This window comes from Amblyomma mixtum, chromosome 8 (assembly GCF_055824585.1).
Source record: "Amblyomma mixtum isolate Tamu chromosome 8, ASM5582458v1, whole genome shotgun sequence".
Classification (NCBI taxonomy): domain Eukaryota; kingdom Metazoa; phylum Arthropoda; class Arachnida; order Ixodida; family Ixodidae; genus Amblyomma; species Amblyomma mixtum.
In genome coordinates this window covers 32,201,973-32,217,005 of record NC_143019.1, presented here as the reverse complement: position 1 = coordinate 32,217,005, position 15,033 = coordinate 32,201,973, and the positions used below count along the sequence as shown (strand labels likewise).

The 15,033-nt window shown below is 44.4% G+C and overlaps 1 protein-coding gene across 4 annotated transcripts in view; it reads right to left on the bottom strand.

Moving 5' to 3' along the window:
- Window positions 1-15,033, bottom strand: part of LOC149331921 (kelch domain-containing protein 3-like) — a 63,336-nt gene that overhangs the window by 23,285 nt on the left and 25,018 nt on the right. Inside the window, exon 1 of one of the 4 annotated variants that reach the window (XM_089556931.1) lies at window positions 10,515-10,771. The exons of 1 other annotated variant lie outside the window; for it this stretch is intronic. Coding sequence is in view for 1 of the 3 variants with exons in the window: in XM_089556929.1 (XP_089413055.1) it covers window positions 465-545 (81 nt within the window). In the remaining 2 variants the exon portion in view is untranslated. Of the gene's footprint in view, window positions 1-464; window positions 755-10,161; window positions 10,439-10,514; window positions 10,772-15,033 lie in introns of those variants that run through there. 2 more of the 4 variants (XM_089556932.1, XM_089556929.1) reach the window with 2 other exon arrangements.

The following is a 15,033-nucleotide window of genomic DNA, read 5'->3' as shown; positions in this document are numbered from 1 at the left end:
CATGTTCCTCAGATGGGAAGCGCGACTGCAGTTGGGTGTTGACACAAGAAATCTGACACAAGTCCGACACCATAAGTCCAACACAACAAGTACAACACAACAAGCGTTGCCATTCGTTCCTAAGCGCTTCAGTTACCACACCACAAGTGTAAATTAAAATAAAATGCAAACAACTGCTTTTAAGATGTAGCTTGTAGAAATGGGAAATCGTTCAAGCAGAAGCACATCTGAAGAACCTCTCAAAGCATGAATGCTACCAAGTCCTTAGAACACTGACAGCTATCAAGGCTACAAGTGCTGCTTCCCACTTCTGAAGCGAACACGAAGAAAATGCAGCCACAAGCTTGCAATATACACAGCCTGACAACATCCATCACAGAGCGTGCAAAACGCAAAACCCAAAAGCTACAATATCCTACTCTGAGCAACATGTCAACAATGTGAAAAGGAAATGGCAGTTTTACGTCTGGCTTGCGCCGAGTTGCTGGCATGTCTCCGTCCACTCTGCTTCTCCAGTAACAACACCACGCTATTACTAGCAACATCACGCATGTCCGACCGGCCTGAACATGGAACTGGCAATTGCTTGATGTCCCAGCCCTAATACGCAACGTCTGTGTGGCGTCAATACTATCCGATGAAAATATGAAGCCGTTGTTTATAGCCGAAACCCCCCCAACAACTCAACCAACAAAGCAATACTGCCCAGATCAAAAGCGGCAGCCAATGAGGCCAGAAGCATCGCCACTTTGCGACAACAACAGAAGCGACACGTGAGCGTACCGCGCAGACAGCGTAACAACTGTCTGCCGCTGCCGAGAGATCGGAAGCGCGCCAAGACGGGAAACACAATGTGCCATGGCAGCAAGTACACGCACCCTTATCTCCAGCAGCGCACAACGCAGAAACAAGATAACCCCGGCTACTACGCAAAAAGGAAGCATCTGCGCAACTGCCAAATCGTGCGGGTCTGACCGTGAAAATACTTGACAGGAGACGTGCCTCCCCCTCTTCTGCAAGGCCAAACAATGATAAAAGGCTGGTTGGTTTGGCAGGCTTGACAGCAACAATGCGTAGTTGATGAAGAAGTCATACATGTTAGACACTCTTCGAGGAATTAACCGCAACGACTCGAGAAAACAGGAGTTGGTTGCTGGTGGCTAAAAAGTAGTCATAATCTGGAACTTTGGAAAATGAAAGGATTAATGCTCCCATATCGTGAAAACAAGTCCAATTTTGGCAGTGTAGTCTGGGGAGAAAAAAAAAAGAAAAAGACTTCCAGAATCGGTCGACACTAACTAAAACTCATTCCGCCTCGATTGTTTAAAAAAAAAACGTCACGTTTTTACTGCTGCATTTCACAACACGAAGCATGCTGCAGCCAATACATGACACAGATACCTAAGCATAGAAAGCCAGCAACATATCGCATAAAGGGATAACAGTGCACATACGGCTACCTTGCTTTGCGAAAACTGTCAAAGCGCAGACACACGACACAAAAAAAACAAAAAAAACAAAGGGACCGCTCTAGCCTCCACAAAGTGCCAAACATGTCATTGACCATGAAATGCCACTTTATGAAAAGAGTAGCTGCCGCAAAAAAAAAGAAAAAACCCAACATTTGCCTCTCCACACAAGAATACACAATGGGACATGCAGAAAGAAGGGGGGGGGGGGGGGCAGCTACAAACGTTTCTATGCCTCAGTGCGCAGTGGATGCCCTTGCTAATGATCCCAAGGCTAAAACGCAACAATGAAAAGCAGCATGTATTTCCCTTGACCATAGCATAGACAATGCAGTAACAAAACACCAAAACCATAGTTTCGCAGGACCTACTTCTTTTAAGTTCCTTCTGTCTTTCCTTAATACTGTAAGTGCCGCTTAGTGCCGTTCATACACTCCTACAACTCCTGCTGACTCCCCGTCTACCCCTACCTGCGCCGTTATTTTAATGCCATGCAACAAAAACTCTGCTTTTTCCTTCCTCCTTCTCAAAGACATTGTTCTGTGCCACCGACCTTGCTTAGAGAAAGAAAACATTTGTGACACATCCTTGCCATGATAATTACAGGATAAAAAGTAAACAAGAACAACAGTTGTATAGAATGAAAGCCTCCCGCATTGAGCAAGCCCTTGGGCTACTAAAATAGAAAAAAATGTACACAGATGCAGCCTTGAAATAACATCTCGTCGCCAAGTATTGTGCAATCGTCATGCTAAAGAAAGCATTACAGCCAAGAGACTACAGCTTTGGCACCCAAGCAAGCTGAGTTAGTTTTAGTATTCGAGCAATTTGAGTGCACTTACTTAAATGGCCTAGCCTTTGTGTACTAATCGTTCAATAACAGCAGTTTAGTAAATAAAATATACAGCAACCAACCAACCAAGAAGTGACAAAAAGTCCTCTTTCTGTGCTGTCATCCTAGTCACTGATACAGATATTAGTGAAGGTAGGCAATCGTGTGAACACACAACTATGATGAAACCTTTGTGTAATAAGCCTTAAAAATATTTCAGCAGTAGAAAGCACAATTAGAGACATCGAACAACAGCGATCACGGCACAGCATCCTCCTATCTCCCTTTTATCATCCAGCTGCAGTATTCAGAGTGATGTTCACAACAAGCCATGAAGTTCAGGTTAACACCATTTTGCAATGTGAGATAAACCTTATAAACGCTCTTTCTGGAGTAAAAAGCACAATTAGAGATATCGAACAGAAATCATGACAGAGCCTCCTCCTATCTTCCTTATACCATCCAGTCACAACATTCAGAGTGATACAACAAGCCAAGGAGCTCAGGTTAACACCATTTTGCAGCACAGCCAAAACAATTGCCCTTACAGGTTCTAAAGATAAACTTTGTAGCAGCTTTCTGGCCACCCAAAGACAACCACCACTCATAAAACGTAAGGTGACGCATGATCCTGTGTTCTGTTGTGCTCTGGGCCGCAGCAGCCATGTTTGGGGAAACGGAAAACAGCGCGTAGAGGCCGTGCAACTCACCCGCTTCACATTTCCTGCAGCTGTTTGATCCAAACAATTGTAGGTCAATTGCTGCCACTTCCTTTCTCTAGTATTTCTTTTTCCTCTGTACTCGTACACCACGTGAAATATTGCAGGCACAATCTGTGCATACCACAACAGTCACACATGCTGCTCTCCCACACTGTCTGGTATTTGTTGTGTCTTTGTTTATAGCATCATGAGGAGGTACTACATGCACTATGTAAAAAGGTCGTCAAAAAAACGGATTTTTTTATAAGTGTTGTATCCACTTATATGTCGTGTTTTTTATGCAGTCCTTAACTTTTATAAGTGCAATCACCCAGGAAGTACTCTAAGAAAATTGTTTCGTGAGCCGCGACAGCTGAGCATTGCAGGGAAACGCACGTTCACTGGCATTTTTCTCCGTTTCGGTTTTGTGTCTAGACACTCGCCTAGCGGATCATACTTCTTTGTGGCTGCTTCATCTATATTGACCCTGTTTGTTTTATTGGACTCTTAGGACCATAGTGCAGGTCAAGACATTTCTTGTTTTCCAAATTTGCAAATTTTAAATTCCTTGTATGAAATTTTCATCTCACTCTGGATATGTCAACGGACACTACATCGCAAAAATTCAAAACCAAGATCTATCTTTATGAAAAAAAAAAAATCTAAGAATGTCTTGACCTGTAGCATGCCAGGAGGAAAGCAATGAATGTTCGACCAGTCTTCTGTCACATTTTCTTAACTCCGCAACCTTTGCACAAGATTCGGAGGAAAAATTTATATTGGAAAACAATTTTCAGGAGATATCACAGTGAAATTCTGTGGTAGCAGTCATAAAATTACTTCCAATGTGATAAAAAAAAATTCATGTAAGTACATCAAGATATAAAAGACTTTTGCTGAAAGCCGCATCCCCCCCTGCATATCCTGCTCAACGGACTATTTGAATATCCTGAAATGTCCCATAACGGCCCCTGAAGTGAGGGAGCCTAAACCAGTGAAAGGAGCTTGCCAATCTGCTTAGCAGGCTGGAGGGACATTTCTCACTTGCCAGTGAACGGTTTGCAATGACCTTGAAATTTCACCTTTCGCGACGAAAAAAAAAAACATTTCTGTTGCATAAAACCACATTCTGAACACACTTTTGAAAATAGGCATGGTATGGTATGCTGTACGGGGTTTGATGTCCGAAAGGTGCACGTGGCGTATGAAGAGACTCTGCAGAGCATGGTAAGAGAGTAATTACTCATTGACATCCACCCGAGCGCAGCCACACGGATACAGTGGAAAGCTTTCCTCTGTAGCCACATGGCTGCGCTCGGGTGGATGTCAATGAGTAATTACTCCCTTATTACAAATCTAATCCACCTTGGGGGATTCCCCTAAACATTTGACCAACACAGATCTGCAGTGCATGTTTCCGGACCAATTTTGACTACCCGGGCTTCTTTTTAACGTGCAGCAACATCACACGGCACATGAGCGTTTTTGCTTTTCGCCTGCACCAAAATGTGCCCGCCGTGTTCTTGGGCTCAGCAGATGAATGCCGCAGCCCCTCCGCCACTGCATCATGTTTCAAAACATTCGTGCAAACAACGACCACACGCTCTCCACTCGTGTACACATAATTTCTGTTGCTGTTTCAAGCGACTGCACTTGACGAGCATTCTAGTTGCTTACGTATCGTGGTGTGCATGTTGTTTTAATTAGAGCTGCACTGAAGAAGAATCTGAACTCGTCTTTTTCCTGCGGGAGCTCGATCTACACGTTCCGAGCATTCTTAGAAGCTTCGAATTATTGCCCTGTGCGGCCGATTTCCCTAATTTAAATCGGATTAACATCCGGCTCCCGCCCTTTTTTTTTTTATTTCCCCGCAGACAGTGGGAGGAGTCGACCAATGCATGCAGTACCTTTCAGGCAGTCACGTGGCGGCTTTGCTTTCGCTTTTATTTTATTTTTTTAGGTTTCCATGAATCAATAGACCTAGTCAGAGACTACACAGCTGCAAATTAGGCCCACGGAAAAAAAAAATACGAGAGGACTCTCTGCTTTCACCAATCACTGCGTACCACTCCACCGATGGCAGAGCGGGAAGCCGCCGTGGGACTGGTTGAAAGGTTGGTCGACTCCTCCCACAGTCTGCGGGAAATCCAAAAAAAAAAAGGCGGGAGACGAGACATTTAATCCGATTTAAATTGGGTAAATCGGCCACACAGGGCAAATTCGAAGTTTCTAAGAACGCTCGGAACACGTAGATCGAGTTCCCGCGGCAAAAAGAAGAGTTAAGATTCCTCTTCAGTGCACTTTTAACATCAGTGCAATGTCTCTTGCCGTACTTCACCCCTATTTCACACACAAACATACAAGACCACTATGCATACGCAATTAACACACCACATGATAGTGTTATCAGCTGCACCATGATATGCTAGGAAGGTGCCTGCCAAACAAATTCATGCAATCAGCATGCAATTTCACCTTCCAGGTCAGACAGTGACTTGCAAGCCCGAGACAAAACTAACTCGTGACAGCAGCTCAGCAAGGATGGAGTGGCAGGTGCAAAGGCTGGAAATTTTTACTGAATAAACTGTCGCTACTCGGAATGTGACCTGACTCATCTCTCAGGGCCCCGAATGCCAATGTCAGCCGCAGAAGAATGCAGTCATGAGACCTGTATTACAACTGACCCGAACAGCCCAACGTATGAGTCAGTATTTACTGCCAGCGTTGCTGTGTTTTGGAGAAAGGTCGTTCAAACAAGCATTTCCTCTTTCCCTCTCGAAGTCTCTGTTTATTCATTACGAAAGTACTGTGCCTGTCTCTTCAGGTATATTTTGCGTTTCCACAAAACTCAAATAATTAGCAGTTAACGGGCCCCTGCAGGCATCTGTGAAAAGGGCCCCCGAAAGCTACGACAGTACCTAATCTCTCTTCTGTCGAAACGGAACTCCCCTGACAGCCTCACATGCCCTTAGTTCAATGCAGTTAAAATTTGAACACATGACAGGGGTCTCACTTACAAATGAGCCAAAGAAAGTTTGCAAGAAATGAAGAGCTAATTAACCTTACAGGCTTTAAACCAATTTGGTTAGCGAAAGGCAAGCAATGTGCACAATCGCCTCTTCTCCGTTCACTTGTGTCCTGCACAAGTTTGGATAACCGAATTCCTTGACCATATCCTCGTCAGACCTGTGCAAAGGCTTATATTGAATACTGCTGCTGTACAGAACAGCATGGCAAATGCACAAGCTCGTCAGCAAAAATTCAATACAACTGTCAAGTTTGGGTGTTCCCACGAATGCACACAGAAATTTTTGCACCAAAATGTCCAACAATTCTTCCTCAAGTTTTCTCCATATTCTCTTTGTGAACCGACATATGCGAGAACATCGGATACAGGACAACAAAGTGCATACTTGAATAAGAATTACAGATATGTAATCTCATAGTAAAGCGCGAGAAGCTCGGAAGCAGAAATCTGGTTTACACAAAACTAAATTTTAAGGCTGCTCAGAGTGCCCCTATTGATAACGCAGTTCTTGAAAAGCTGACTACTCGGCAGCACAGTGAGCAGTATTCTCAGACTTCCAATACAATGTAAGCTACAGAAGTGAGTTTTTCAAAGCAGCAGTAAAAGACAAAACTGAACGATAATGTACCTTGGGTCCGTCGAGGTTATAAAGCAGCGGCTTTATGGCTCTGGTAACTTTCCATAGAATTCGAACTTGTAAACCAAGCTTATAAGCTCCATTTTGATGGGGATGAGCGTTAAAATTTTATACTGCACCTAGCTATAACAAATACCATGCTGTTCCAGGCACACTGTTTATTTCTTAAAAAAGAGCACTCAACCCAGTAATACACTTTTCCTTTAGAAAGTTCGATGCCCTCTCAAAAATTTAGTTTTATTTTTCAATTCTTACTTTTTATTTTGGCATAGCCTTCAGAGAGCACCTGCAAATGCTTGCGACAGCTGCCAGTGCTTGTTATAGCTGGCCATCTAAATTTTATGGAGCTTGTCCAGGAAAAGCAAGAAACAGTTATACACTTGCTCAGTTGAACATACTCATAGTGTAGAGAGAACTGACAAAACCCTACAATACATAATTCAGCAATGGGCTAATTGATACACCGCACAGGACTAGGCACGGAGACGAGGCATGCAGACTTGGCACGGAGACTAGGCACGGAGACTAGGCACGGAGACTAGGCACGGAGACTAGGCACGGAGACTAGGCACGGAGAGTAGGCACGGAGACTAGACACGGAGACTAGACACGGAGACTAGGTTCGAGTGGAAGTAGAAAGAAACCTGAGCACGTGGCACAGATATGTTGTTCAGTGGCGAGGCTCTGAACAAAGCTGGTACATACTCTACAGCGTGAAATTTCATATTCACTAAAGCTTAACCACATCAAAAAAGATGAACTTAAGTGCCAGTCTTTATTCTAACATGGCAACGCCAAACAGCAGGCCTACATAAAGACCCAAACAGAACTTAACTTTGTTTTATTCAGTATGGTTTATGGGGTTTAATGTCCCAAGGCAACGTACGCTAAGAAGAGTGGAGGGCTTCGATTAATTTCAGCCACATGGGGTTCTTCGCTTAGCATGGTGCTGTTCACAGGCTGTTGGTATCTTAAACTCGAATTAATAGACTTAACATGACATCGCATGGTACGCAGGCCTCTAGTGTTTCGCCGCTATCGAAATTCGACCGCCTCGACCGGGATCAAACCTGCGCCTTTCATGCCAACAGTCGAGCACCATAATCAATAAGACACTGCAGCTGCACAGAGAAAAATTTGAAAGCCACCAGGTTTGCCAGAGTATGTGTGTTCAGGTACAGATGCAGAGTAGAACCTACGCTCACCGCTGCCTTGATTCCAAATAGCAGTCAATGCACAGACACGAGATGTCTAAGACAAGCTTACAGGCATGGGCTGGCTGGTCAACCACAATGGCCAAAAATAACACAAATGCCAGACACCACACCCTGTTAATTCATTTGCACTTGATTTTCATCCATATTTCACATCGCCAGTCATTACAAACATCTTTTTGTCTTCACTGATCAAAAATGCATCCCATCGGTTTCAAGCCACCTGTTCTCGACTGAAACACGCAACAAAAAAAAAAGCCCTTTTTTTTTGTCTCTAAATACAAAGGACGGTGAAAAGAAACCCTGTAAATCCCGGCCTTCCGGATTCTCCTTTCTTGTAAAATGAAACAAGGTGTAATGTGTCCCGCAAGAAAACAGGCGCCTCGACTGCCACTTTGCATCAGGGTTCTCAAGTTTCGACAAATGAGCCGGGGACTTCAGTGCATGCTAGCAGGATGTCTTTTGAACATGTTGCATCAGTGGAGACAGGAGACAGAAAATCTGAAGTACTGGCTATAAATAAGGACAAAATATGATGCAGACGGGCAAAAAAAAAAGAATTTCAGAATAATATAACAGTGCACAAGCCAACAGCCCAATTACTGAAGGCTACATTACATTAAGCTCAAAAAATGATCAGAGAAGTGCGCGGCTAATCTTATCAGCTAAATAAGTGTTTGTAACAACTGCAGATGAGATTAGCCTAGCGAGAGTGCTATCTTAAATGTAAATCCTTCAAATGACTGTTCATGCCGCTGCAATGATTAATTTGATCCAATTTTTCGACTATGCCTTGCGATGCCTGTATAATTAGATGACGCAATGCTTATCACATTATGCACACTACTACTGCTTATCACACTATGCACTACTAGCACAAACTATGCATGTCATAACAATAATCATCATCATGACCAATTTCATAGTGTCAAATATCCAAAGGTCATTACATAACGGGGACAGTGAAGTGACACCAAGAGCTGCTATTCCAGAAGAAAAATGGGTGTTCGGCTAGGCCCACTTTCAAGCAGAATACATTGCGAATGCTTTCATTGGCTACTTGACTGGGTAGCTAAAACTAATGAGTAGGTCGCTGCACTGAAGCATCCACACAACACGTGCTTGTAAAGATATCTGCCTCATGCAAAATCGAAATACACCTGTAAATAAACTGCCACACATGAACATATATCAACATTTAACCACACCACAAGCCTGACCGCACCCAAAATGGATGAAGCAAGACGTCCACGGACTTTATATGGCTTCTATCCTTATTCAGAAAGATGACATGTACCATGTTAACCTGAAAGCTGTACATGGCATTTCAGTATTTAATTCGATAAAGCTATAGGCCGAATTAGCTGCAGAATGTGCAGAAGTGTATGCACATTCAATCAGTGCAGGATGTAGATGTAGGCAAGTTATTCATTCCGTCAGAACCTTCAAAAGGGAATAACAGCCTTCACTAACCAGCTGCCACTGACATGAGAGGAGCTGCTGTTGGGAAGCTTCCATGGTCTGCACATAACAGGAGATACGGTTTGAAGGTTACTTTTTTAGCTTTTCTGCGGCTAGCACCGCACGTCCTGGTGGCTTTGCAAGTCCCAGTACAGCAGTGCGCGATTGTCTGAGTTTCCATCTACAACAACGCATAAGCTCGCGACCAAATTCGACAAAGCAAAGAGGCTAACAAAATAAAGAATCGAAGCCGTTGTAAGCTTTCAGAGAATGCCAAGCTCGCGACTGCTAACAGACGGGAAATCCTATTAGACAAGGTCAAATTTAGCGACGCAGAAAATTTCTTTTTCTTACCCCGAGACCAACACCCCCAGAAAGACGAAAAAAAAATCCAAGAAAAAAAAAAGAACAGGCCGATGGAAACAAGTCTTCTAGCCGACACCGCGATGTGCCAAAAAGTAAAAAAGAAAATTTGGCGTCATATACCGGCGGAGAATATACCTAAATTCGGCGTAACTTGCATCTGTAGAAGCAAGCATATGCAACACGAATCACACAAACGCGCAAACGAAACAAGCAAAATACGGTGTGCATCCAGCCTTAACGATGGACACTCCCACCAGGCCCGGAACGGCAAAAGACCAAAACAGTACAACGCGCGTGACCAGACAGTCAATCCTTAATTAGCGTAACTGGCGTCTGCGCAGTTCGAAAGCTTACGGACGCGCGTCGCTCGCCCTATCTGCATTCATCAAATACTTTTGTAGCAGGCGCGTTCGAAAACAAGCAATCCGTTTACTACATGCATGTTTACTTTACCTGCTGGGCTCGGAAAGGACCTTCAGCGCGTAGAGGCAGCAATGCAGGCTTCTGAGAAATGTAGGCACAACGCAAGGCAGCGGCCCTTATTTACGTATGCCACTTATGCAAGCCCGCTTAGCTAAGCATGCAGCAATGCAGGGCACCACTGAGGCTCTGTAACGCGAAGTTGACACACAGGCGGATCGATGGTTCTATGCAACTTGGCAAGAACGCCACGCAGCTCACTGCGAAACTACGTTAGGTGCGGTACACACTGAGACAAGTAAACAGCCCATTCCCTTTAGCAGCAAAATCCTACATCCGCCGTGCAGCATACTAGAAATACCGTTCGCTCAAGACGGATCTCTTACTTCTCGAATTTCTCTTGACCAGTCGGGGCACAGGCTGGGCTTCCAAATGCTCTGCACTTCTTTTTTTTTTCAAGTGTGCGCGTGACGGCGGCGACAAGTGGAGCACCGTGGCTCGCTCCGAAAATCTCCTCGGGTCGAATCAAAATCCCGCAGAGAGGTGAACGCTCGCACGAGCGCACGCACTGCTCCGCTTCTCTCAGGCTGCTATGCGCATTTTGGGCAATTTCGATTTCTCTAAACTGACAGCGGCCATCTTGAAGCGCACATTGTGGCCAGTGCAGCAACGCGTTTCGCGGCCGACTTTAGTCGACTCCGTGCGATTCGAACGGTCGCTTCTGTTTCTTCTGTCTCCGAGTTGCAATAACGAACTCGGGGTTCACAGCGATTCAAGATTCAAGGCTATTTTACTCGAACAACCCATAAGGACAACCATCTAGGTGGGAGAGAAAGAAGAAAGGTGGAAAGAGGCGCCGTACGGAACCGCCCATGACAAAGGGCGGGAAAAACAAAAATTGAGAATCTAATCAGAATATAATCGTTCTACTATTAGTCAAAAACAAAGGTATCTTCCAAATAGTAATCTCTGATATCCATATGTAACCTGTGCGAGCAGGGGCAGAGAGTTTCGTTCTGCTGACACTCAGGGGTCGGCTGTGTCGGAGGCTCAGAGACAATGGCCGCAAGTGCTTTCAGGTTGCTTCCACTTCAACAGCACTCGAGAGTACAGACCGCACTCAAACAATGCCGTCAGATAGCTTGTGTGCACACCGCTTTGAGACCAGTCCAGTACACGGTGAAGATCCCGAGAAGGCTGGGATCCCATGCATTTGGTCTGCGGAGGACAGGGAGGAGTTGGGTGAACAGCATATGTAGACGCAAGATCGAGGAGCGGCCCATTACGAGAAATATGCACCCTGAGTTTCATTAAGAAAGAAGAAAGGCTAGGGCGTAAGCTGTCAGGAGAACATGGGACGGGATGGACGAGGCAATTTATGCGGTGGCGGCGGGACGGTCAACGGGATAACAATCTTAGCATGCACGGATGCGGAAGGCAAATCAGTTCATGGGGCACCAATTCGATGCCATGGAATCGCCCAGGCCGAGGAGGCGGTGGTTGCTTTGGCGATGGTTTCCCGAAAGCTCTCATGTGTAATTACAGACTGACAGATTGAACGTCGATACTCTACCAGAGGAAGGATTGGTAAATACGCAAGAAGAATACTCCAAAGTAGAGAAGACAAATACTTCAAGTCCATAGTGATATGGATACCAGGACACTCTGCGGATGTTGAAAACGCAGACGACCATAAGACCATTCCTCCAAGATTTTGAGATTAAGAAGGAATAAAAAATCTAAACAGGGAGCACGGGGTCATCCTAAGGAAATTGCAATCAAATCAACCCAGTCGAATTCAGCTTTGTTTCCAAATTCGTGCGATCTTCATTGCGTCTTCTGCGGCGAAGTGCCACGTATGCCCCGTATGGTACGGGCATGCCAGAACAATCCAGATATTACGAGAATCAATAACCCAACAACTGAGGACTGGGAGGAGGCGCGCTGTCCAGCTCATACCCGGAAGACCAGCTTTGGCTAGTGAACTGGGCAAGAGCAGCGGCAAAAGCCATAGGGCTCCCGGAATGAGGGCCCAGCCAACTAACCTAGATTTATTCTGTGCAGTAACTGTTATTAACAAACACACACTACACTGCGGGCCATCTTTCTCGCTAACCACTTTCACTCCCTTGTCTCACGGCGCGGTTCGGATGTCCACTGATGAATGAGACAGTTGATGCTTGGTTGCCTTTCCTCAGAACCAACTTTCATTTTCATTTTTTTCCACAACAACGTGTAATTAGTGTAATCACCCACTCATCACCGCAATTATACGGGCTTGCATAGATAAGCGCAAAGCAAATCGCGCGCCGGGTGGCAAAACAGGAGCAGATAAGATCGTGCTCCGGAGATGGTAGGTAGGAACGGTGCTAGGGAATTCGTAATGGGTGGCGAGGAGAACGAGGGGGCGGGAATTAGGTATTAGATAGGTATGATGCCCCTCTGGCGTTGCTGCTTATAATTATGAGATAAATAAAATGTATCGTACGCTCGCTTTCCACTTATGGGGCTTAATATGGGCTGCATTACCAGGTAACGTCTTCCTTGTCAGCGTATAAGCGCAGCACTCTGCTACTTTTTATCGGTTCCAGCAAATCTTGGGGGCGGCAGCCGCTACCCTCGCCTCCCGTTGGCGCCGTCACTGATGGGAGACGCAAATCACGCAATGTCAGAATCGAAAAAAAAAAACAAAAACAAAACGTAGTAGAAGCAACTGATAAGCACAACTCACCCGGCGCGGTGGTTGAGTGGATATATGGTGTTCGAATCCTGAGCCTAAGGTCACGGGGTCATGCATATCCAGACCGTGGCGAGCCGTATTTCAGTGGAGGCGAAATGCAAAAACGCCCGTGCAGGATATGTTATGTCTAGAGACCGGATTTTAGGCAAATGCCTATTTTTTTCAACGCTTCGTAGGCGCGCCATTTTTACATATGAGCACGAATTAGGTGTTGACGATATGTTTAATAGTCTTTTTATAGTGCCTATAATTGCCTATTTTGGGTGTCAGTGCCTATAAATGCCTATTTCCGACGTCGGTGCCTAAAAATGCCCTATTTTACAGAAAAGGGGCCTTAAATACGCTGTGGTTTTGCTTTCAAATTCTGTTTGCTTTCGAATCCATTTCGGTTTTGAGTAGAACACGCACGTGGCAACATGAGATGACCTCGTCAGTTGGCTGTGGTAAACACTGCACCTACGCCGGCTGCGTACACAATACCAACCACGTCAGCCGAAAATATCGAAGCAACCTTTTCCTTATTTTCTGCCATTTTATCGTAGCAGCTTGTTGATGACTTTGGCTGTTAAAGTGGTAGTTGACCAGATGGCACCGCATTTCGGAAAGTATACAGAACAAGTTATAGGTTCGTCCAAATAATTCCCAGTTGGTTCCAATTGAAACCAACTGTAAAATGTTCCATAAACCTGCTGGAAACAGTTAACTGGTTAAAATTTCCACCTGGGTAACCTGCCTTATTTTCGTTCCTTGTGCCCCAGCCGCATGCCATCTTCATCAAATGGCATTTGGCGGTAATCTTGTTGGAGCAGGCCACACTAGACAGCTGGCAGTCGTGCATGCATACGAAAACACATTCGTGCATTCAAACCATAGAGTAAATGACTCAATGACTGCTCCCATTGCTTTAACAGTGATTTCTAGAAGGATGATGTTTATTTTACCATGAATCCTCGTGGATGTACGAGGCCCGTGCAAAACTATGATTCTTTTCGACATATTCCGCATCAAGCAGCACTGTGTGTAACACTTTCTAGCATCTCGTATTTATGGTTTCCAGACCCTTCTAATGGCAAGCACCATTTGATAGTCGCGTGGCTGCAGACACGTGAAGCCACAAACTATAAAACACTGTTTACACAAATGACAACATATTTATTAATGTTGAAGCATCGTGTATGCCTGCAATGAATAAGTTCAATTCCTGTGTGAGCGAAGACTGAACTCATTTGTCAGATGCTTTGCATTGACAATGTTTCTATCAATTTCTAAATACATGGCCTCCTGTTGAGGTGTTCATTGTTCTACTTTTGTACACGACAAGCGAATTTTTTGTTTCGAGGTATACCAAAGTGTTTTAAAAGGATTGATAACCGTCTCTTTTGCTCTGCTGAAGCATGTGTATTGTACGAAAAGTTGCGCGACAGCCTTAAAAAAAACGGCTTCTAATGTTCGCACCTTGCTTAAGGTCCCAAATCATTCCTGCTGCGTTTTTGTTTTATTTTACGGCAGATAGTGCGCGCTGAAGTTCGGAACTGTGTGCACTTTTGATAAAGTTTATAGTGCCTATTTTTCTCTAAAATGCAATTTTAGCCGCCTATTTATGGCGCCTAAAACGTGCTTTTTAGTGCCTAAAAATCCGGCCTCTAGTTATGTCAGTGCACATGAAAGGACCCCAGGTACAGTTTTAATTACTGCCGGCCTTCCACTACGACGTCCCAGGTAACACCGAACATTAGAACAGTGTTATAAAAATGTTATGTAAGTTAGAGTAATGTTACATGCTGCATTGTAACTTTACATTAACATTAAAAATTAACATATAACGTTATAAGTTATACAGGAAACGTTACTTTCACGCTCAGTTCTAAACAAACATTGTTTTAATATAATCTTCTAAATTTTATTATAATGTTAGAGTCGCAACTATAAAGCAACATTGCAAATATATTTCGAGCACAGATTTCCAGACATTTTCTCACTGTTCTTAGAGTAAAGATGTTTTTCAACTAACAGTACCTTGTAACTACACCTCTTAGTACTGGCCATAGATTACATGAAGAGCCCCATTATTTTGTCACAAAACTTTAGTTATTACCCATTCCCCACTATCACTTATGGGACATCCCGCAGTAGCGAGCTTGTTGGTATATTAGCTCTATGGTAGC